This window comes from Colletotrichum paranaense (assembly GCF_030867605.1).
Source record: "Colletotrichum paranaense strain IMI 384185 chromosome Unknown Scaffold_13.1, whole genome shotgun sequence".
NCBI lineage: Eukaryota > Fungi > Ascomycota > Sordariomycetes > Glomerellales > Glomerellaceae > Colletotrichum > Colletotrichum paranaense.
Window position 1 is genome coordinate 726,797 of NW_026848971.1, and position 22,792 is coordinate 749,588.

The window sequence follows — 22,792 nt, forward strand, 5'->3', positions numbered from 1 at the left end:
TTTGCACCCGCGCGCCAGCATCATCCCTGATACGACCGGTGGGATCCCCAGAACACATCGGGAGATCCTCTCCTGGCCCTACAGTTCTGAACCCCTTTCATCTTTTGGCTGAAGGAAGCGACATCTTTCAGCCAATACGCTGATTCTCCGTTGCAGGGGATGGAGCCCCCCGGATCGTCGGCTACTATGGTTCAAGCCTCCAGCATTAGGTAGATTGGGGCGGGATGGAAGCGACTAAGAGCGTAAGGAAAGGGTCAAGAGGACGAACATTGAAAAACGACTTGATTCCCGCCATGATGCACAGTGGCCTATCTTTGGTCTCTCTTTCGTCGTCTTTTGCCATCCACTTCCATTCTTTTCTTGTTACCTTGACGTAACAGTTTACGTTCTTTCTACCAGTCTCTCTCTATAAGTCTCTCTTTTCCAATATCCTTGCCAACATGCGTTTCTCAACCATCACAGCAGCCGGTCTGCTCGCCTCCGGTGTCAGCGCCAACCTGCACGAGCTCGCCGTTGCGGCCGGCAAGAAGTACTTTGGCACGGCCACGGATAACTCTGAGCTCACCGACACGGCCTACGTCGAGATCCTGAAGGATGCAAAGATGTTCGGCCAGATCACTCCTGGTAACGGCCAGAAGTGGCAGTTCACCGAGAAGAGCCAGGGAGTCTTCAGCTACACCTCTGGCGACGAGATCGCCGACTTCGCCAAGACCAACAGCAAGCTTCTCCGCTGCCACACCCTCGTCTGGCACTCTCAGCTCCCTACCTGGGTGTCTTCCGGCACCTGGACCAAGGAGCAGCTGACCTCTATCATCGACACTCACATCTCCAACGTCGCTGGCCACTACAAGGGCCAGTGCTATGCATGGGACGTTGTTAACGAAGCCCTTAACGAGGACGGCACCTACCGCGACAGTGTCTTTTACAAGGTTCTCGGAACAGACTTCATTCCCATCGCCTTCAAGGCCGCCGCTGCTGCCGATGCGGATGCCAAGCTTTACTATAACGACTACAACATCGAGCTGGCCGGTAACAAGCAGAAGGAGGTCCTCAACATCATCAAGAACATCAAGGACTCTGGTGCCCGCATTGACGGTCTCGGCCTCCAGGCCCATCTCATTGTCGGTAGCGCCGGTTCCCGCTCTGCCCTGAGCGCCGTCCTCCAGTCCTACGTCGACGCTGGTGTTACCGAGGTCGCCTATACCGAGCTCGACATCCGCCACAAGGCCATCCCCGCCGACACTGCTGCCCAGGAACAGCAAGCTACTGACTATGTCAGCGTTGTCGGCGCCTGTTTGGACATCGCCGAGTGTGTTGGCGTCACCATCTGGGACTACACCGACAAGTACTCTTGGATTCCCTCAGTCTTCCCCGGCACCGGCGAGGCCCTCCCCTGGGACAAGGACCTTAAGCCTAAGCCCGCCTACACCAGCATCTCCAGCCTTCTCGCCGCCGCCGGCAAAGGCGGTGCTGCTCCTGCCACCTCTGCTCCCGCAGTTGCCACCAGCGCCGCTGCTGCCGTCACCACTTCCGCTGCCGCCGCTGCCCCTACCTCAGAGTCTGCTGCCGCCGAGCCCTCCGTCCCTGCTGCTGAGCCTTCCGTCCCCGAGAGCTCTGCCCCTGCTGCGCCTGTCACCACCCCCAAGGCTAGCATTCCTGCTGCGACTCCCGCGCCCGCCACTACACTTAGCACTGTCGTGAAGAGCAAGTGCGGTGGTGGTGCTACTGCTGAGGCAGCTTCCAGCGCTCCTGCGGCTGCTGCCACTGGCGGTGCCGCTCGCTGGGCTCAGTGCGGCGGCAACGGGTTCACCGGCTCTACTACCTGCCAGTCGGGCCTCACCTGCCAGAAGCAGAATGACTACTACAGTCAGTGCGTCTAGACGAGGGTCTTCATGCAGCTATGAAGGAAGAAGGATGAGATATGAAGGGTATCCCTCATGATAGCATCCCATTGAGACGGTAGAGGATTCGTGTACATATCTTTGAAGCCATCAGGTACATATAATTTGCATGCCTTCGTCCAAAGATTACTGCTCCGTGATGTGCGATCTTGTCTTATCGGGGAGGCTATAGTCCACGCCCAGAATAGGCAGGCTCTCGCTCTAGTGTACTTTATTCAAGGTAAGCGGGGACTGAAAAAGAGAAGACTCCATACCGACCAAGTTGGAAATGTTCTGTGTTACGGAGATCGTTGGCCAAGAAAAGGACACAGAAGTCCTTATCGGATGACTCACTCCAAGAGTCTGATAGTTTGTGTAGAACTCCCGCCGAATGCGTCATCTTCAAAAAGAGGACTGAATTAAATAATATATCAAGTGAAGTCCATGTCAAAAAGTCTATGCACAAAATTATCTTTCACCTTCCTCGGTCACTTCGAAGCATTCTTGATTCTTTCGTCCACTCCGCCCGGCACCCCCTGTTGCTTGATTGCTACGTACGTAGCATACTTCAAATCTTAGCACAAGCAGCACGGCCACTTTCGCTACCAGACATTTAGAAACTTCGACCATCTATTGGAACACATAATATGTTAGATTCCCTGACAAATTCTAGCTATGGCCTCAAATATCCACCTCCCAGAACCCAAGGTCGAAGCGGCGCAACCTGAAGCAGCAATGTGTCACGTCGACGCGGCAAAACTCAAGGAAGAACAAACTCACTCGACAGGCCCGCCAGTCCGGACTTTTCCTTTCGGACAGCTCTCTTATGACCTTCAATACGAAGTGCTCCGCTTCTGCGACTACCCTACTGCAACTCTTCTAACATCCACAAACCGACATTTCTACGAGGCACTTCATCCAAAGATAGAATATGCGATTCCCGCATCCGAACGACTGGAAGTAATTCAAAGAGTTGACCGAGATCATCGAAACGAGTTTTGGGCTTGTTATAAATGCCTGAAAGTCTTTCCGAGGTCCAAATTCGGGGATAGCCTCACGGCTGCGAAGAAAAGCAGACAGCAGCGGGCACACACGCAAACGTTCCGGAAATCGCGCCGCTGTTGGACCTGCGCCATCGAGAACAACTACTATGCCGACCTAGAGCCTGTTAAAAAGGATAGAGTCTCGTATTTCCCTTGTCATGGCTGTGGATTTCTTGGTACAGAGTTCAATAGGTGTCGGGGCAATCGCGCATCAGGCATTATCGTCAACAGACAGTGCCACAAAGACAAGGAATTCTCGCCTTTGGAACTTCTTTCTGGGGAGATTCTCCGACTAATCATCGGCCAATTGGATTATCTCGACGCCATCCACCTACGCATCGCCAGCTGCTCGATGATGCATCAAGTCAAGCTTGACTGGGTAGCCATTCACAGACGCTTTACCTTTGTCTTCGCGAGAGAAGCGCCTCTGGTTGAGCTGGTATACAGAGAAATATTCGAAAGTGTAGATGAAAGTCTCGGCCCGGAGTCGAGAGAGATGCTAGGGAAGACATACACGTACCCATGTTACAGCTGTTTCAAGGTCAAACCTGCTGCTAAGTTCCTTGACAAGACTCTACAGTTCATAGGGGAAGAGCCAGATCGCTTCTGGCGGCGCCGGTGTCGCCATTGTTGCACGATTGCGGCTGGTGAGCCCGAGATTTTGGATGAGTGGTACAGGCGTCATCTCTGCTCCGACTGCGGGTTGATGAAAGCCAAGGGGGAAGCTTGCCTCGGTTGCTTGGACCCTCCGGTGCTCGCGAAAGCATGCACGCAATCACCAGGATGAGTCGGGGTTCGAATGACAAACGCTAGATAATAGTTGTATCAGAGACTAAAAAAGTTCGATTGTCAGAGAGAACGAAGCTCTCGAGTAATTCACGTGACTCAATCCGTATCTACTTTATTTGACACAGTCCCCGAGAAAACACATCTCGTCTGGCCCAGACGTGAGATGATGCAACATTCAATCCCAAATCAACCTCAACCTAATATCGTTCCACCTACTATCGTCCCGCCTATGATTGAGGCAGATTCGGTGAGTGCATTGGGCTCCCGTAACTCTCATGCCGGTGCCCATGTCCGTGTTGGTGACTAGGAGCCGGCGAGTCCCGGCCCTGCTGGTGTTGTTGTTGGTCATATGGAGAGGGCGATCCCATCTCGCTCCTCGCCACAGCTGCTGATGCATCCAATTCAGAGTATCGATGAATGTTGCTTGAATGATACTCTGAGCCTGGCGACATGGTTGGGGGCGGTGATGTGCTGTACGGAGGCTTGTACCCTGTTGGTGGCGAGGTTGCAGCATACGAACTCGTTGCGCCGGTGTATTGCGGTTCCATCGGTTGGCTCGGAGCTTCCGCCTTTTCGGCCAATTCCTTCTTTAGTTTCTTGTTTTGGTTCCAGAGCCAAAAGGTTGATACCAGACCAGCCAAGAGGCAAACACCGGTGACGACAGCGAGACCAATAGTGGCGCCTTTGAACGCGGACCCATCATCTGTAGTTCCATCGGTGTTGGTGGTGTTCGCTGTGCATACCGCCTCCTGAGTAGCGATTGTAAACGCTTCACTGGTACCGCAGCACGTGGTATTTGATTGTCCACAGCAATACTTGGCTGTGCCGTCGTTACATGCGGTCATGAAGCTGATGTTGCTCGGGTTCCCGCCGGTCTGAGACGCAAGGTTCACTGTCATTCTTTGTTTCTCATGGAATTAAATAACGCCAGTAGTTCGGGACGTACCTGGATATCAGTGCAAACATGGTTGCAGGCCTTGCTCTTCCACGTCTTGTCGGTGCAGAAGCCGCGTTGTGGCTGTTGCTGACGATTGATACAGAGACCGGAAGAGGAGCAGATATCGCGTTGTTCTGGAGGACCATCAAGAGCACAGCAGCTCGAGAAGACTCCAGCCTGGTTGATACCGAGTTTGTTGCACGGAACGTACGTTTCGTTATCCGCGAGGGTGCCGTCCGGTGCGTAACACGACGCTTCTTGTGACAAGACACCAAGAGAGTAAAGCGAGAGGCTCAAGACCACTCCCAGCATTGAAGCTAACATTGTGAGAACGTTAGTTGAGTCGCTCAATATCGAGTCGCAAACGGCATTGGTCGGGTGTTGTGGAATGAGAGGAAAGTCGGAAGAAGCAGAACCGAAACCCCCAGGGGAAGGGAAAAGAAAAGGCTCCCGCAGATTGAGGGGGACTTCTCAGCTCTATGAAGACAGGCCCTACCCGCGTGTAACATAACAGATGGATTTTCTGTGCAACCTTTTCCTCCTCATCTCAAGCCTCCCCGGTGTCTGACTGGCAGAATCCAGGACAAAGGGAGGGGGGCGCAGTCTCACGCGCATACGATATGCCCTGTACTGTGATGTTCAACACCAACATGCAGACAACGCAGCCCCCAAGCTATCTGAAATAGGCAGGCCAACCGAGAATATTCAGCAATCGAACCCCGTCCAGTCTTCGCCAGTCAGACGAACTGTTGGAAGCAGAATGCAGGATCCCGGTCGAATTGGATGCCTGGCCCACTCACCGTGCAGAGCTGACCGGCCAGAGACCACACCAACAGACGGACGAAATGCAGAACTTTTACGATGCAGCGGTCGGCTGTGGCCGAGGAGGGGGTAAGCAGCTTACTATGTGGTGCGGGAGAGGGCGGGATGACACGCTATTCTTGCATTCTCGGGTCGACCCATCTCCGGGCAACCAACGATGCTCGGTCGGGAAATCGCCCGCTCAAGTTTTTGGTATTCAAAGTGCCTTCATTGAGTGAATCAACAGTTGAAATTGAAGATTATCGGCCATGGCTTTGTTCGGCGAGGATGTGCAGTCGCAGATTAAAGCAAACAAAAGGATCCCAATCCCAGTGTCGAATCATGAGGCGATGCGACCGAGATTGCTCTAGTGCTGATTGTTGAAGGGATCAGGCTCGCCCCAAAGCCACAGGGCTTGGCAGGCCACACGAGTTGCTCTACCATGCATGGCAAAGTTTGCCCAGATTGTACAGCTTGTCTGTCAGCTTACACATCTGACAGGAGATCAACCCTCCTGCAGGACGTTAGCCCTCCTACTTCTCCCACCTGGAGCCAAATAAAACCCACCTACCAGAGCTTGGGAGATCTCATACAAATAGCGCTTCGATCGTTCTTAACCACCAAAAGGTGGACAGGGAAAGTTGAAAACGCTGAGCTAAGGGTCTAAGTAATTGTCGTAGACTCTGACCAAGGCAATGTCGGCTTCGATAGATTCTCGCTGAAGTATTTGCAGGCCGGAACTGTCTACCAGTACTCACCAGGCGCTCAGACTGTTCATTACTTTGGATCGAGGTCTAGGAATTGATTAGGACACCTGGCAATGGTATGGTAGCATGTGGTCTTTGTTCTTGAAAAGGCTGGTCTCTTGCCTCATACGAGCGGAGATATGTTGTAAACAGTTCAAGACCTTTCGATTACATCATACCTCTGGCTCACAAGTCCGGGAGAAGCTGACTAGGTAAATTCGAACATAACATTGACACACAAAAAAGGAGATTAGAAGCAGATGTACACGTACTCTAGTATGCTTGCCAGGCCCAGATGGCTCTAGAGCTGCAACAAAGGCTCAGACCATTTGAGAATGACAGAAACACTCACACGCAGAAGCAAAGCCTGAATTGTCATATCTAAAACCTATTGAAGTATGTGTACCAGCATCTCCTGTCCGCGCACCTCTTCCAGGAGACTTCAGAAGCGAGTTCCCAAGGCAAACTCGCGTTGAGTAGTAATTCATCGCAGCAGTTGAAACGTCTCAATGTCATGCTTGCGATTCTGCTACCTACGTTGAGCTTAAGCATGTAATCTGTCTTACCTTACTTCATGTCAACACTACCATCTTAGGAAAAATATGTGCAAACTTCTGACGAGAACATCAGATTCAAGCTCAACAAATGGTAGATAGTAACAGAGAGATCGATCAGTTCTATTCTCACAAGTCAACAAGTAGAGTTTCTAAGAAGATCGAACATAAATAACGATACTAGACATTAGGTACTCTGCATCAGGTACCTACCAACCGACGTGGTGCCTGCGCTGCTCCACAGGTCGATAGTTAAATGATGGAGCACCGGGTGTATGCATCCGCTCGGCCCCTCCCCCGCATTTTGAGCTTGAATACCGTCCTAGCCCCGGCATAGCCGTGAACCGATCGGCTATGTGATGACGACACTCTTCATAAGTACATGTAGGCGGTCTCATATCTAAATGTCTGTATAGCTGGGATTTGGGGCTAGTTTGTGGCAATAACATCTTACCCGGCTACAAACAAATTCGACGTAAATCGCATGTTTCTTCTCAACACGCACCAGAACATAAAATGGCACAAAATCACAACGTAAGTTTCTATGCGAGTAGTTTCTGTTTCTCCTTGCCACACATGATTAAAATTAAATAGGATCACTGCTTCCCAGGCGCAGAAAATGCGACAGAGAGATTTTGCGACTTCATAGTCCGGACTCAGTTCGAGGATATCCCAGACCAGGCCCTCGCAAAACTCTTCAATCTCGTCATTGATCATATCGGAGTGGGGGCCGGCGGAGGTGCCCATTCGGAGTCGAGTGAGCACATCATCAAGGGCGTCGAGGCTTTCGCCATGGGCTCGATTGGAAAGAGTAAAGTCTACGGCAAAGAAAAGACTTATCCCATCCAAATCGCAGCTTTGCTGAACGGGGCGTTTGCGCATTCTTTCGACTACGATGATACGCTCGCTATTGGTATCATTCACACTGGCGCAAGTGTCATTCCCGCTGCCTTAGCGCAGGCCGAGGTGTCAGATGCCCCTGGAACCTTACTGCTCACGGCGTTGTCCGTTGGGTACGAGGTCGCTTCTCGTCTTGGTCGTGCCTTGTCAAATGGTGGATACCCTCGAGGCTTCCACAACACCAGCACGGCCGGTATCTTCGGAGCGGTCGCTGCCATCAGCAAGATCAAGGGCCTGACGTCTGCACAAGTTTACAATGCGTTCGGCCTAGCGGGCTCCAAGACCGCTGGTTCGATGCAGTTTCTCGACAATGGATCTTGGAACAAGCGATTACATCCTGGCTTCGCCGCCCACGATGCCTTCCTCTGTGTTGCTCTCGCGGAGGCTGGCGTGACTGGGGCCTCTCACATCGTTGAGGGCAAATGGGGCTTCTTGCAAGCTCATTCTGCAAACGTCAACGCCGTTGGATTGACCGAAAGCCTTGGGATGGAATGGATTTACCCAGCGACAGCACTGAAGCCTTTCCCCGCATGTCGGTTTACTCATACCGCCATCGAAATCACAGCAAGACTTGCCGCAAAGTCCGACTCACAGAAGCTGCCGGACAGAATAGTCCTAGGGTTGACTCGAGCTGGATATGGCATCGTTGGTGAGCCCAGTCCTAACAAGAAGCACCCCAAAACCATCGTCGATGCTCAGTTCAGCATTTACTACCAAGTCGCTGTTGCGTGGCTATTCGGTAGCGACATTGGCTGGGGTGCATACGATACCGACAAGATGGAGAGCAAGCAAGTTGCACAGCTGTGCGATAGGATTGAGGTCCAGATCGACCACACACTCGGGAAAGAATTTGAGGTGCGGATGGCATTTTCAGGCATAGGTGGCGTAGGCGATATCGAAGAAGCGATGGTGTATCCCCTGGGAGAGGATGAGCATCCCTTTTCGCACGAGCGAGTTGAGAAGAAATTCAGAGGCTTGACCGCGTCTATCTATGATAGCGATCGTGCGGGAAGGATACTACAAGCTGTGCAGGGGCTTCCAGAGAGACAGGCAAAGGACTTGATCGATTTATTGTGAGTGATTCGTTGTGACGTGGGATTACTATCGAGCGGACTTGGCTTTTTTTCTCTCCTCGGATGATCGTACACGAAACCAGCCGATGGTGGAATAGATTGAAACTTCTCAGATAGCCCATGAGGTGCTGCTTCTTATTTCAGCGACTTGGTGTGCTGGAGTTGGGAAATGCCTCCAATTCAGTTCAGGCCGAGAGCACGGAAGCCATCTTCCGAGCTGAAGGGGGAATCTCTCCGAAATCATGGAAGCAATCGAGACCAATACCAAGCCGACCGAGGAATGGCCTGCTTCCCGGGATGTCCGGGTGAAGTTGCTGTTTGCGGTTCTTTCTGGTGGTCTAGAACCGGAAATAAACTCACGCAGGCGGCATGCCCGCTGGAGAGGGTTGCGCTTCGGTCTGCTCAATGTTGCCAAGGGTCCATAGGCAGAGGCGAAAGGGCTGAACAAACCTGACTGCAAATGGGCGCAAAAGTCTTGCAGGAGGTGAAAATGCGGATGCAGGATGTAACTGTCTGCGGTTGAAGTGAGTAAATGGTCGTGAATACTGAGGTTAAGCCCGGGTCCGACTGGCAGCCTGAAAATGTAGATTAAAGTATCTCATTTGGTTTTCACCTGGCCCCTTCACGCTGGGTAATGGTGCAGAGCACCAACATTTGAGTCAATCACAGCTTCAGATATTTGTGAGAGGTAGTTGTAGAGCTCATCATGAGGCCTGCATGAGTGATCTTGCACTACCGCGCCCTCAAATAGAAGGATACTTCGACGAACTGTGGGAGGGTGAGTTGAAAGGAGTTGGGGAGTTCAAACAGTCGCTAAGCTGTCCTACAGAGATCGGTCGGGGTATTGAGTCGAAAGACTCCACTCCGGTGAACTTGAATCCTCAAAGTTCACACAGTAAGTCAACATGACTAGGGTATTGCTCTCGAGTCAGACGACTCGTACGCCTTATGTCTTGGGTAGACTGGTCTGTGAATCTCCTTCATATATCGGACTCTGGAGGTCGTGTTCACGATACTCGTGGCCATGCCAAGCTGTAATCCGGGATTCATTGAGACAGAACCATGGGCAAGCCCCTTGTCCAGGCCCGAGCGTACATACGTGGTGGTATGAGAGCACTTTTTACTCCGTAGAGCTTTCCTTTCTCGAAGGGCCTTGGTGGGAAATCCACAGCCATGCATGCGAAGCTCGCCACGATGAATTGATTCATCTTTCGTGCCGCCAGTTCCATCGGCTGTCACCCTGCGGGAGAGCCCGATCCGTCCGTGCTCTGACTTTTCGGCCGGGCGGGAGTGCGGGGGATGATACTGTTCGCTGCTACTTCATCTCGCTTCCGGTTCTGACACTCAGGGGCACCCCTTCTTCTCCAATTGCTAGACAGCGGGTGAGCCGACGAGTGATGTCGCACTGCGACCCTTGATGGATCGACTACCTTGGAACCATAAAACTGTCGTGGTAGCGTTTGGTCTACCGGCTGAACTCCTTTTTTCGGGTGATGTGCGGAGGGCAAGGGGCGGGAAGGCCACTTGACCAGTTCTTTTATAGCCATGCATCGCCTTTCAGACGCAACCAAGGTCCCTGTTCGGGGATCTCTTCGATCTTTGGGACCATTTTATACCACCTTGCCCCTTGGCAGCTGGGGCGGCATAGAAGAGTTCTGCATGCGGTGGTTCTCGACACCACGTCGTGATTGAGCACATCTCGTGGTTATGGACGATACCCCTTGGGACGAACTCCCACACGACGACTATGGCCCAGGGTTGCTCGCCACAGTATGGACTCTTATTGGTATTGCTGGTGCATTTATTGGCCTACGGATATACTGCAAGTTCTCGCGTGGAAGAGGACTGTGGTTAGACGACCATGTGCTGGTTGCATCGTGGGTAAGACAACCTCAATTGCGACTGATGACGAAGTTGCCAGTACCTAACGACGCCTTGATTAGTGCGCTCTGCTAGCTCTGGGATCGTTCATCTCTATCGACGTGTCATACGACTTTGGCAAGCATAACTGGGATATCACACCGGGAAATTGGTCATGGCTATTACTCTACGCCAACCTTTCTGGGTCGTTTTCAATCGTCGCAGCAGCTTGGAGCAAGACGTCTTTCGCGCTGACCCTGCTTCGAATCACACGAGAATCATCCGAACGATGGATGAAGCTGCTCGTATGGTTCATCATAATCTCAATCAACACTTTCCTCGGCGTCAATGTGCTCTTTACCTGGATACAATGTTGGCCTGTTGAGAAGACTTGGAGGACAGCCTCAACACCTGGCACCTGCTGGCCGAAGAGCATCATGATGAACTACAACGTCTTCACGGCATCGTACTCTGGAGGGATGGATATCGTACTGGCCATCTTGCCTTGGAAGATTATATGGGGACTTACTATGACCAAAAAAGAGAAATTTGGTGTTTTAATTGCTATGAGCATGGGCGTATTGTGAGTTGTGCTTCAACGATCCGCTTGGAAGTTGGGATCCACGTGGCTGACGAATACTTCTGCCAGCGCCGGTGCTGTATCTTTTATCAAGATCCGAACGATTGCTGCGATAGGAGCTTTCGACATTATCGATACTGTCGAGTTGGTGATCTGGGGTGCAGCAGAAAGTGTTGTCACCATCATCGCTGCAACCATACCAATACTGCGAGCATTGGTACGGGACCACAAAGCACCACCGGCTCGATTCGCTAGTGACGAAGAGTCCATGATGCGCCGTCTAGGAGCAGCCTCGATTGCAACGGCTACCGCAGCGAGCCCAGGTTTGAGGAGGTCAAGATCTGATCTGGAGTTAGCGGAGTGGAAGGACCCATTGACCGAGACTCGGGCGGGTCAACATAACCAGGTCCCGAGGCCGTGGAAAGTAGGTGATGTGAGGTTTGACCCAAAGAGAGGGAATGCAATGATACCGCCTGGCGTTTTCAAACGAGGACACGATGAGACGGAGTACAGTGGTTCTATGGAGTTATCCAGAAGACTAAAGTAGTTCCAAGCATTTTAAGTACAAAAGTTCTCGTTGTTCTCTTTGCACAACAATTGTCCAAAGTTTCTTCCAATAATTACTCAGACAATGTTGCAATTGCCAATCCTTCTCTAGAAGGCTTGAAAGAGTAGCTTGAGTATACAGCGTTTCAGTGGAAGGTTCCTCGGTCCCAATTTGTCAGAAGAACACGTTCAATCCCATGTCTAGTACTCGAGAGTGATCGTCATGGTGGATTAGCATAAAAATAATTGCTTCCAAAGTTCCCCTAGATTGTCATGGCCGCCAGGCAGCAGAGTTACAGATGAGCGCTAAAATCCTCCTGCACGCTATTAGGGGACTTGGGTAAGCTGGACTTTGGGAATCCAAAAATGTCATTTAAACGTGCGATGTGCCCTCTTGCAGCAACGTGACGCAGCAAGGCAAGCTTTCTCTCTTTCATATCGGGTGCGACTTCAAGGTCAAGGTAGCATTTGTACGTACAAAAGGCAGTCTTTGTTCCGAATGCACAACCGCTACCCCTCAATAACGCCACCTCAACATCTGACACTCAGACTCGCCGAAAATGAAGTTACCATTCTACACAACAGCAATTTTCTTCTCCAGTGGTTCATACACCGCAACCATGAGGCGAGCGCTCCCAGATTTCACCACTTCGGAAGCCGGCAACCCTTTCGTGGACGGGTGGTACGCCGATCCCGACACATGCGTCTACAAGGGCCGGTATTGGGTATTCCCGACCTCATCCTACGCCTATGACGAGCAGACCTATCTAGATGCTTTCTCTTCGACCGACTTAGTGCACTGGACCAAACATGCGGACATCATTACCAAAGCCCAGGTATCTTGGGCAAACAGAGCCATGTGGGCGCCCGCCCATATTGAACGCGACGGAAAATACTACCTGTACTTTGCAGCCAATGATATCCAAGAGGGAGAAAAGCAGGTTGGCGGTATTGGTGTTGCCGTAGCAGACCAGCCCGAGGGCCCTTACAAAGATGCGATCGGGAAGCCGCTCATTGGCGAGTACCATAATGGGGCACAACCCATCGATCAAGATGTCTTCATCGACGATGATGGTCAGGCGTATATCTACTATGGTGGCCACGCGCATGCCAATGTTGCCAAGCTGAACAGCGATATGGTCAGCATCGGCACCTTCTCAGACGGGAGCCAGTTCAAAGAAATCACACCCGAGAACTATGTGGAGGGTTCCCTGATGTTCAAGCGCAATGGGAAGTACTACCTCATGTGGTCTGAAGGGGGATGGACGGGCCCGGATTACTCAGTCTCATACGCCATTTCGGATTCACCCATTGGCCCTTTTAACCGGGAAGCCAAGATTCTCCAGCAGGATACCGCTGTAGCAACTGGTTCTGGCCATAACGGGGTCATCAAAGTCCCCGGAACGGACATCTGGTACATCTTCTATCACCGCAGGCCATTAGGCGATAGTGATGGCAACCATCGTCATCTTGCCTATGATAGGATGTACTTCAATGAGGATGGGACAATCAAGCCAGTTACGATGCTGGTCAAGGACAACTTTGAGGACGGGAACCTAATTGGCTGGTACACCTCTTTTGAAGGGTCCTTCTCAGTCAAGGACGGGAAGCTTAAGGCGGAAAAGGCCACAAGTGGAAAGGCCCTTCAGAACACAGGATTCGAGGATTTGGTGTTTGACATCGACATCGCCCTCGTTGATCCAGATGTTGGGTCAAACGCTCAAGATTCCGGTGATGCGGGAGTTCTTTTCGGCGTTACGAGTGCTTCAGCAGGAATCGACAGCTTGACTGGGTTCTACGCTGCAATTGACGCATCAGGCGAGGTCGTTCTAGGTCAAATGGACCACAGTTGGACTCAACTAGCATCTGCCCAGACGCCGATCCAGACTGGAACAGACTACCATCTAAGGGTGACTGTCATCAACAAGGAGGTCAAAGTCTTTGTTGATGATATGAGCGCCCCTAAGCTGACACACGTCGTTTCGAAGAGTACAAAGGGTACCACAGGAGTGCGAGTGTTCCGGACTGGGGCTCTCTATGACAACCTTTCTGTTACACACCCGCAGTAAATGGGACAGTAATCGAGTACGTTGGGATGAACCGTCAAAAGAATGAACCCGCATGTGGACTCAGATATTTACGCTTGGCCATCAACGGATTATTAGTATTATGTGGATGATTCAAAACGAACGATGAAACTGCAACCACTTACTAAAATTATCTACCTTAGTTCTTGAGGTAACATTTCTTCTAGGGTGTATACAAGTGACGCTCTTGACATATTGCCATATCAGACCGCCTACCGGAACTTCATTCAATCCTGTACCATGTGGCAGCGTAATTAGCTGGAAGCCATACCGATAAGCTCCATGTCGATCAACTATCATTGATTACTATGATAGTCCGACTGATCGAGAAGCGGGGTTTAGCAAAGCAAGCTTCCCCGCTCAGAACTCCGTGTGTCCGAGGCATGCCGAGGCACGGGAGATCAAGTTGAGATTCGAGAGACGGAGCACGGAGCGCCCGAATCCGCTCCACCTGGCACGCTGTCAAGGGCCACCATTCGCACCGGAATCCACGGAGTGGAAACCTAAAAGACTGCGACAGAAGGGAGAATTGGTAAGCCGTGTCTCCGCCCCAATGGAAATGCGTAGTTGTGTCTTACGTCAGTGAGGGGATGATGGGCGGAGGTATTTATCCCTTTCGGGTCCCAGCGGTCTAGACTTGAGTCACAACGATTAATTCAATTCAAAATACCTATCAACAGAATTAGCTCGAATCACTCACCCGCCAACAACTCAAACGCATTATTCTTCCAGGCAACTGAACCAAAAACAAGAAACTCGACAAAATGCCTGCCACTGTCTCTGTCCTTTACCCCAACGAGGCCGATGCCAAGTACAACATCGATTACTACGTCGAGAGCCACATGCCCATGGCCGCTGCCACATGGAAGTCCGCCGGCGTCAAGTCCTGGAAGGTCACCAAGTACTCGGCGTCCCCCGACGGAAAGCAGCCCAAGTACGCCTTCGCCGGCATTCTCACCTTCGACAGCGTTGAGAGCATTCACAAGGCGCTCGCTTCACCCGACACGGCCAAGGTCATGCAGGACGTCCCCAACTACAGCAACAAGGAGCCTGTTTTCCTTATCGGCGAGGACGCGAAGGAGGCTACTCTTTGAGTGGCTGTTTAGGGCATGACATCTTCGAACGGAAGGAGCGACTTCATCCAACAGCCATGAACGGAGGAATGAAGTGAAAACTACCTCAGTTCGGACTGGAGCTCTATTGAAATAGTATCAGTAATAAAAAAATTCTTATGACATATGAAACAGACGTTCACAAAGGATCAAAAGAGAGAGTCATTGATTTGTCTCAAATCAAGTGAACAGAGTCATGATTCATTTGTTATGAAAATGAAAGTGCTAAGGCCTTGACTTGCATGATTATTTTCAGCTTGCATTGAGTTCAGGTCTGAAGTAGGAGACAGTGTAGTGCTGTTGCAAGGGAGTTGTCTGAAGACCAATGCCTCAACCTAAGCAACACGAACCAATTGCAATTGCGAGATGCGAGCATGGGCTTGATCACAGACCGGCACCCCCGTCAACACTCCAAGCGGCTCCATTGACAAAAGTGCTCTTGTCGCTGAGCATGAAAACGGTCACAGCGGCTACTTCTTGGGCCTTCCCTACGAGTGTTGGGGCAGGAAAGTCCTTAGGAACTCTAGCCAAATTGGCTTGGTGCATCGGCGTGTCAATAGCACCACTGCCACTTCATCAGCATCATTCAACCAAAGGGAAGAATGCGAATAACTTACGGTAACACACAATTGACTCTGGCTCTGTCGCCAACTTCTTTAGCGGCACTGCGAACCATACCCAGGGACGCATGCTTGGAAGCGGCAAATACCGCACCCTTCAGGAAGCCTTGGAGTGAGAACATGCTTCCAACATGAACAAAACTCCCGCCGTGAGATAGGAAGTCGGGCATAAGAGCTTCAGCGAGTACATGAAATGCTCCCTTGATATTGAGATTGGTGATGAAGTCGAATTCGGCGTCGCTGGTTTCCCAGATCGACTGGGTGCCCAATTCATGGCCACCACAACCGGCAAAGTTGGCGACACCATCGACCTTGCCAAAATGCGACTTTGTGTGTCTTAGGAAGCTGCGGATTGATGCACGGTTTGTGACGTCTGAGGCTCTAGAGAAGACTCTCTCTTGTTGCTCTGAGCCAAGTCCCTTGACTGCATTTTCAAGAGCCGCGCTGTTGACGTCAGACATTCCAACCTTGGCACCTTCATCAAGTAGAGTCTTTGCGGTAGCTAAGCCCATTCCAGATGCAGCGCCAATCACAATGATGACTTTTTCGCTGAATGTGAGAGACATTTCGGTAATGTAGACTATCGGGTTCAAGATATGGCTTCAATGGGCCTGGAGGTGAGGAAAGCAAAGAGTAGCAAAAGAACACAACAGTGAGGAATAAGTGAGTATGGGATGAGATGAACGCGATGGTATACGAGACCTTTTATAAGTAATCGAGACCTTCTCTGTGTCACGTCATTGCTTTAATACTTCTCACTAGATCTCACGATCTCTACTGCCAAACTCGAGAATATGAATAGCTCCACTGTCAGCCACCGTTCGCCCCCAATGCACGCTAATGCAGCCCGCTGACAACCGAAACTTACGTACCGGGATATTGGTTCAACATGTCCCATAAGGAAAATGATGTTGCTGGGCGATTCCGAATATACATTTAAGATAGATATATGTTGTTCTAATTTATTTTGCAAAACATGGCTCCAGTCTTGCACGTCTCGTAGCCACTCGAAGTGATGGTAGTGTAACCCAGTTGATTGAATGATTAAGTAGTGCCATGGCGATGACTCACGCCCTTTCTCTAGCTGTTCAGGACCCCTGAACCAATGGGTACTTGCCAATAGCTGTATGCAAGCATGTTCATTTACTTGAGTGAACCGATGGTCTCATAACCATGTCTCGAAGAAGCGAACCGCTTGCAGGAAAGCATCTTCTTTCGCAGCCTTTTGCACAGGATTGTTGAGATCAGGATGTGTAGCAAAGCCGTGAGGTGTTCCGCCATAAAGTGCCATCGTGAACGGTTGACCAGTAGTTCCCATGGCTGTTTCAATCTCCATCCTTCTCTTTGTCAACATACCAGTATCCCCCTCTGTGCGGCGTAAAAGTTAGTCTCGTAAGACGGACCGAATTCATGAGGGAGGGAGATGTATAATTCCTGGAATAGAGCTTACCGGCCACGGCCAGACTTGCAGGTCCTTTGATAGCCTTGATTTCGTCGTCGCCAAGTGCGCTTGGATGTGCAGCAAACCCAACCTGCACTCCCTTGTTGTCGGGAAGCCCGAGTGCTCGGAAGACATATCGCCCACCGAAACAATACCCGGTCGATGCAATATGACGGACGCCCATTTGCTCTCGCATGTAGGTGATGGCTTTCTCGACTTTGGGGTCTGTGACGCTAGGTCCATGTGACTTGAAAAACTCGCTCGCGTTGAACCCTGACATAGACCCTTCGGTTCTTGGCTTGCCGTCCATCAAGTCTGGGGCAACAGTGATGTAGCCAGCGCGGGCAAAGCTGTCAGCGAGACTTTGAGAGGGTCAGTTATCACTAGAAGTATAAAGCTAGGCTGAAGAAGAATCATGCATCCTCGGTCTACTCACAGCATGTTCTCCGTCGACTGGATCCCAAAAACGTCAGGCAGCATGAGAACTCCAAATTGTCGCATCGGATCTGGCCCTTTTTCGCTCTTATTGCGCGGCATCGAGACGTAAAGATCAACTGTTTTTGTCAGTATACGATACTTAAGCACGATATTCAGTCATAGAATAGTCACTTACGGCCATTAAAAGGCACAACTTTCCCAACCGGGGTGCCGGCAAATGCCAAGATGGACAAGTCAGCGACGTATGAGCTCCTACTTTCCGCCAGGCACATCAACCCCAGGAATGCAGAGACAGCACAGAGGTATCGCATCGTGGCAATCTAGTTGAACCAAATAACTGCTCTAAGAGAGGCAGATATGTTGGAGTGTGTCCTGGGGAAGGTCGAGTATTTTAACGTGGCAAAACATGTGTACCATGGGATGTAGACTCTCCCTCAAGGCACCGTACCTGCATCGAGACTGCCTCATAAAGGAAGCTTAACTCCAAATTGGCTCGGGATCCGAAGAACATCATGCCGAGAGTGTTGAACTTGGAGGGTGTGGCAAGCTGCCGACACGCAGCAAACTTCCGCCAATCTGGTATCTAGCGCTAACTACGAGGTGCTCGCTCCCACCAATTTTTTGTTTTATCTGATCAAAAGACAAGACGGCCGGAGCTCAAGTAAGGTGAGCCAATCAGCTTCTCAGATGTCCATCTCGTACATGGCCGGTGCTGTGCTCTCTGGAGCGTTTCGGGGTCGTCTCAGTCAAAGCTTGATGAGATGAAACGAACATTTCCTCTATCGGCGGCGGAGAGAAACTATCGAAAGAATCATTTTGTCTTCCTCTTTTTAAACAAGCAATAGATCATATTAAGTGATAATAAGAGACTATTCTATGCTATTGTCTTTGATGCTTTCGATCTCAAAATATTGCAAACTTCCGTCGCATGCCCCCTTCAACCACATCGATATTGATGTTCAAGTCAATTCGTGTCTGTTGGCCTACCTCGACAACTTCGAAGCTTGTAGGCCTTCTCGAAAGAATCGATTGGAAAATCTACGAGGTCTTGGTGGACAATTCTGCATTTCTCTCAATGTCCACCGCTGTTTGCCGCTTATCGGTCTTCGAAATGAAGAGCGATTTGGCCCGACAATACAAGTGTGAGATGAGCTTGAGGTTGCGGGCTCTTGAACCAAACCCTAGTGCACCGCCCCCGATGCTTAACTACGAGGCTCTTCTAAACAAATTATCTAATGAGAGGGCGATCAAAATGACCTAGCATAAGCACCCGCGGCGCCATGGGGTAGGAATACGTGTAGGCTCAAGCGGTTGATCCATCCCCGCCCCCACATCCGCTGGGTTCTGACATAGGTTGTCCGCCAACGATGGCCCAATGTGGGGTATTTACGAGTCTTGAACTCGAGCAGCGACTAATTTTGAATCATATTGAAAAGATATTACTTGAATCTATGTCTCCTGCCCGATGAATACACGTAGATCATAGCAGCATCACGAGCAATATTATTTTCAACATGTCATCTTCTAATCCTGACGAAGGCCACGCTCTTAAACGTGGAACCGCACAATACGAAGAAGCACGGAATTTCTACTTCAATAGAGAAGAGACTGACAGGTATCCGACTGAGATCCATGTGGCAAAGACCTCTCAGGATGTCGTCGAAGCACTTCGCAGGGCCAGAGAGCTAAAAGTCTCAGTCGGCATTCGATCTGGAGGACACCTCCCTTCCAAACCCTCCTTAGTCCATAACGGAGTTCTTATCGACGTCAGCAACATTAATCACCACGTCAAATATGATGAAGTCACTGAGGAGGTCGAGGTGGGCCCCGGCATTCGCGTTTATGAAGCCTGGAAGGCTACAGACGCCGTCGACAGATTCTTTCCTTTTGGGCATGCGCCTGACGTAGCACTAGGAGGTTTCTGTCTAGCAGGCGGGCAAGGTCTCTTCATGAGAGCATGGGGAGCTACTATTACAGAATGGATTGTTCGACTGGAGATTGTTGTTCCAGATGGTAGAGTATTGATAGCAAGCCGGACGGAAAACGCAGACCTCTTCTGGGCTGCTCGAGGCGGCGGGCAAGCGTTCTTTGGAGTTGTGACCCGAATCTGGAGTCGGACTATACCAAAGAAACGACTATTCTGGCGATCTACAACATTCACTGTTGGCGATAAGTTCGAAAACTTAATCACATTTGCTTTCGAACGAAATGACGCTATGCCAAGAAAGTTTACCGAGTCGGCCATCTGCGTACTTCACCCGGAGTTGTTTGACAGTGAAGCGGCGGAAGTTGTTCCCGAATCATCACCTTTAGTGATGGCTATCAATGTTTGCGCTTACGCCGATACTTTGGCCGAGGCTGCTGCAATGTTAGAAGTCTGGGACGTAGTCCCTGAGAACATCAAAGGCTGCCTTACTGAGGAAAAGGTCACGGTAGAAGCGAGCTGGGAGGAGTTTTTCGAGCTTCAGCGACAGATCAATCCTGAATCACCGGGCCAGAAATGGGGAATCAACAGTATCCTCAACTGTCCTTCGGTGTCCCTTCCAAAGGTACGGAAAACCACCCTAAATTTCAAATGACAAATGCGATCCGATGCTAATTCACTGCTAATTTGCGGTTTAGTTGATTGAGGCCATCAAGCCCGCTATGTGCGAGTTGCCAACGAAGTCGTCTTTTGGCTGTATATATATCTGCGACACTATCAAACCAGATGAGAGAGATGCTGTCTTCAGTATTCCTCAGCAGTACTATATATCAACATTCAGTGGCTGGAAGGACCCTGCCCTTGTGCCCCGAGTACGAGAAACCATGCGGGCCTCGTACAAAAAGGCTGAAGCAGTTGCCTGTGGGATCTACAGTGCCGATTTTGACCAATCCAAGAATTCCTTGCATTCACCTGAGGTATGTGTTCTCTCCTTACTGAACCTAGCCGACAACACTGTTGACATCAAGGTGATTCCAGATCAAAGTATGGACGGATTCAGCTCGTGCTCGCTTCATGGAGATCCGAAGGCGGTGGGATCCTGATAGTCTGTTTACGGGATACAAGGGTTTCGATATCGACGCACAGGCGAAACCAGCTCTCTGAATGTTCAGCTTTACATTTATCAGGATAGAATTCTGCAGTATGAAGATAAGTGAGACTAGATATTTATGTTCAAGAGGATTGAGAGTGTGTCATATCGCTCTCTGCTGAGGAAATATCTTCTCCGTGAGCCAGATGCTATCATAGGTCCAAGTACCTAGGACACGGCTGGGATTTATCTACCGACATGGACGCCTTTTACCACGCGGTAAAGCCGAAACGGCGGTGAGCAAACAGAAAGTCGAGAGGTAAGGGCTTGCAACATGGAACTATTGAGCAAACAAAGAGTGTGGCGGTAATAACCAATGTTTCACAAACAACCAGCTTCAGAAAATTGAAGCAACAAGCAATCAAGTAAGTGGATGATAATCCATGCAAATTCTTTCTTCGCCATGCAACAACATTGACCATCCTGTGCTGCACCTCGCTATCCCAACGAGAGTGTTGAAATGAGGGCCTCAAATTGAGGAACAAGGACCCTGGTGGCTTTGTTTACATGCAAAATGTCACGCAAGACAATGCGGGGGAGCTTTGACGTGGAGGTAGCTTGATGCATTATTATATGAAGACAGGTCGCATCCGTTCTGGTCGCATGATGGCTTGGGGTAACTACCAAGGAAATTTCGCGGCAAGACATACTCTCATCGAAACAACATGAAGGGCATCAAAACTCTTCCATTCTCGGGTAGTGCTGTCGAATTGACCTTACTTGATGGCGGAGGTCTCACTACAACAGACGACACAAAGATCCACGCAGATGGGCATGACAGGCCATATTTCCTCTACAACTGGTGTTTTTACATCCATCATAGAGCGTCAGGCCGCAAGATCCTTTGGGATCTTGGTATTAGTGATGTAAGTCGAGAGAATTAGACTGATGTTCAATACTCACGCTTTGGCGTCCAACAGAACCGGCAAATGTATACCCCGTTCGTGTTGAATTACCACTGGACGAGCTGCAATCCAGTTGGACCACGTCGACGGCTTACAGAACAGTTGCAAGACATTGGTGTGAAAACTTCGGACATTGACACAGTGCTCTTCAGGTATTTCTATGGGCAAATCCAAGGACGTTTATTCGAATGCCAGGACAATTGACCGGCCAGCAGTCACGCACATTGGGATCACTGTCGTCCGATCAAAGACGAATTCCCCAACGCCAAGGTCATCTTTGGCCGCGGGACAGCTTTACACTGCTCTCCAGGGCATATCCAGAATGATGAAATCCAGCCGATGGTTCAATGGGACTCTCGGATTTTCGGCGATGACAAATTTCGGACGGAGAATTTTCAAGAGCTCGAAGGCTCGTGGCAGTCCTGGGGACCATTCGAATCAGCACTGGATTATTTCGGAGATGGCAGTCTTTGGATCATCGAAGCCCCTGGACATATGGCAGGAAATCTCGCAGCATGCGCCTATTTAGAATCAGGCGAACGCATTGTCATGGCAAGTGACTGCTGTCATTCAAGGTCAGTGCATATCCGTCAAGTATCATCATCCTGAGGGATTCCACGCCGTCCTTCAAAGAGCCTCTTGCAATGGACTCATCTTCCGACCGTCACTGAACAACAGGCTTACTTCCGAGCAGGGATATTTTTCTTGGTCGCCGAGAAATCGCCAACGTCAAAATGGACGACGGATCCCGATTCTGCTTGCATGAAGATCTAGACAAAGCACTTGATACGATTTCCAGACTCAGAAAAGCAGCTGAGGAGTATGGGATGCACATTGCGATGGCCCATGATGCCGAGTTCATCAAGGATGGCAGCGATGCTGTGTTGATGTCAATCTTACACCCCATGTTTGATGACACTGTCCTGAACAGAATAAAAGCACATGGAAGGCCATAGAGCGTCGGGAACTAATTCTTCCTGGGCAGATAAGTAGTAGCTAAGAAACGATCCCTCGCATCATGCTATTTGAGTAATCGCTGGTGAAGTTGTGAGCGTTGGCCCCTGCCACTTCCCCGCAGTCTTCCCCAGCCTTTGCCAATACAAACCTCACTTAGCGGCTTCTGGGGTGCAGAAGGCGCCGTAAAGCTTGCTGGGTTCGCCCTCCCATCACTGCCGAATGTTTGGTGCAAGAGATGTGACGCTAGGATGGGGCCCATCGCTGCGGAAGAAGCTGACACAGCCCTGATTCATCAGCCATCAGCGAGTCGCACGCCGTGGATTTCAGACTTCCCAGGACACTAACGGGTCAATACGCATCAGGTGCGGAGAAGAATGTAGGGGATGTCCTGGTCCCCCCGCAAGTCAAGCCCGGCCTCTGTCGGCATCTCAGGAATCCGATCTGCCCGT

General features: G+C 50.5%; 11 protein-coding genes across 11 annotated transcripts; 8 read left to right on the top strand and 3 right to left on the bottom strand.

Annotated features, from left to right (window-relative positions):
* Positions 1–440: 440 nt before the first annotated feature.
* CPAR01_13702 (glycosyl hydrolase family 10) lies at positions 441–1,880 on the top strand (the record flags this gene model as incomplete). The annotated part of the gene is made up of 1 exon (XM_060497954.1): positions 441–1,880. The coding sequence occupies one exon, from the start codon at positions 441–443 to the stop codon at positions 1,878–1,880; it is 1,440 nt and encodes a 479-aa protein (XP_060343422.1).
* Positions 1,881–2,555: 675 nt separating this feature from the next.
* On the top strand, positions 2,556–3,710 carry CPAR01_13703 (uncharacterized protein; the record flags this gene model as incomplete). The annotated part of the gene is made up of 1 exon (XM_060497955.1): positions 2,556–3,710. The coding sequence occupies one exon, from the start codon at positions 2,556–2,558 to the stop codon at positions 3,708–3,710; it is 1,155 nt and encodes a 384-aa protein (XP_060343423.1).
* A 229-nt stretch (positions 3,711–3,939) lies between these two features.
* Positions 3,940–4,973, bottom strand: CPAR01_13704 (uncharacterized protein; the record flags this gene model as incomplete). The annotated part of the gene is made up of 2 exons (XM_060497956.1): positions 3,940–4,587; positions 4,659–4,973. The coding sequence occupies 2 exons, from the start codon at positions 4,971–4,973 to the stop codon at positions 3,940–3,942; spliced, it is 963 nt and encodes a 320-aa protein (XP_060343424.1).
* Positions 4,974–7,266: 2,293 nt separating this feature from the next.
* CPAR01_13705 (uncharacterized protein) lies at positions 7,267–8,727 on the top strand (the record flags this gene model as incomplete). Its single annotated transcript, XM_060497957.1, has 2 exons — positions 7,267–7,284; positions 7,345–8,727. 2 exons carry the CDS (start codon positions 7,267–7,269, stop codon positions 8,725–8,727), a joined length of 1,401 nt encoding a protein of 466 aa, XP_060343425.1.
* A 1,703-nt stretch (positions 8,728–10,430) lies between these two features.
* On the top strand, positions 10,431–11,710 carry CPAR01_13706 (uncharacterized protein; the record flags this gene model as incomplete). The annotated part of the gene is made up of 3 exons (XM_060497958.1): positions 10,431–10,604; positions 10,667–11,166; positions 11,233–11,710. The coding sequence occupies 3 exons, from the start codon at positions 10,431–10,433 to the stop codon at positions 11,708–11,710; spliced, it is 1,152 nt and encodes a 383-aa protein (XP_060343426.1).
* Positions 11,711–12,329: 619 nt separating this feature from the next.
* Positions 12,330–13,778, top strand: CPAR01_13707 (endo-1,4-beta-xylanase D precursor; the record flags this gene model as incomplete). Its single annotated transcript, XM_060497959.1, has 1 exon — positions 12,330–13,778. The coding sequence occupies one exon, from the start codon at positions 12,330–12,332 to the stop codon at positions 13,776–13,778; it is 1,449 nt and encodes a 482-aa protein (XP_060343427.1).
* Positions 13,779–14,560: 782 nt separating this feature from the next.
* CPAR01_13708 (uncharacterized protein) lies at positions 14,561–14,890 on the top strand (the record flags this gene model as incomplete). Its single annotated transcript, XM_060497960.1, has 1 exon — positions 14,561–14,890. The coding sequence occupies one exon, from the start codon at positions 14,561–14,563 to the stop codon at positions 14,888–14,890; it is 330 nt and encodes a 109-aa protein (XP_060343428.1).
* Positions 14,891–15,292: 402 nt separating this feature from the next.
* CPAR01_13709 (short-chain dehydrogenase/reductase family Oxidoreductase) lies at positions 15,293–16,094 on the bottom strand (the record flags this gene model as incomplete). The annotated part of the gene is made up of 2 exons (XM_060497961.1): positions 15,293–15,473; positions 15,526–16,094. The coding sequence occupies 2 exons, from the start codon at positions 16,092–16,094 to the stop codon at positions 15,293–15,295; spliced, it is 750 nt and encodes a 249-aa protein (XP_060343429.1).
* A 599-nt stretch (positions 16,095–16,693) lies between these two features.
* Positions 16,694–17,718, bottom strand: CPAR01_13710 (dienelactone hydrolase; the record flags this gene model as incomplete). Its single annotated transcript, XM_060497962.1, has 4 exons — positions 16,694–16,896; positions 16,979–17,331; positions 17,406–17,523; positions 17,583–17,718. The coding sequence occupies 4 exons, from the start codon at positions 17,716–17,718 to the stop codon at positions 16,694–16,696; spliced, it is 810 nt and encodes a 269-aa protein (XP_060343430.1).
* A 1,203-nt stretch (positions 17,719–18,921) lies between these two features.
* On the top strand, positions 18,922–20,495 carry CPAR01_13711 (uncharacterized protein; the record flags this gene model as incomplete). Its single annotated transcript, XM_060497963.1, has 3 exons — positions 18,922–19,956; positions 20,030–20,308; positions 20,370–20,495. The coding sequence occupies 3 exons, from the start codon at positions 18,922–18,924 to the stop codon at positions 20,493–20,495; spliced, it is 1,440 nt and encodes a 479-aa protein (XP_060343431.1).
* A 651-nt stretch (positions 20,496–21,146) lies between these two features.
* CPAR01_13712 (uncharacterized protein) lies at positions 21,147–22,342 on the top strand (the record flags this gene model as incomplete). The annotated part of the gene is made up of 4 exons (XM_060497964.1): positions 21,147–21,347; positions 21,402–21,538; positions 21,602–21,961; positions 22,081–22,342. The coding sequence occupies 4 exons, from the start codon at positions 21,147–21,149 to the stop codon at positions 22,340–22,342; spliced, it is 960 nt and encodes a 319-aa protein (XP_060343432.1).
* Between the last annotated feature and the right edge of the window lie 450 nt (positions 22,343–22,792).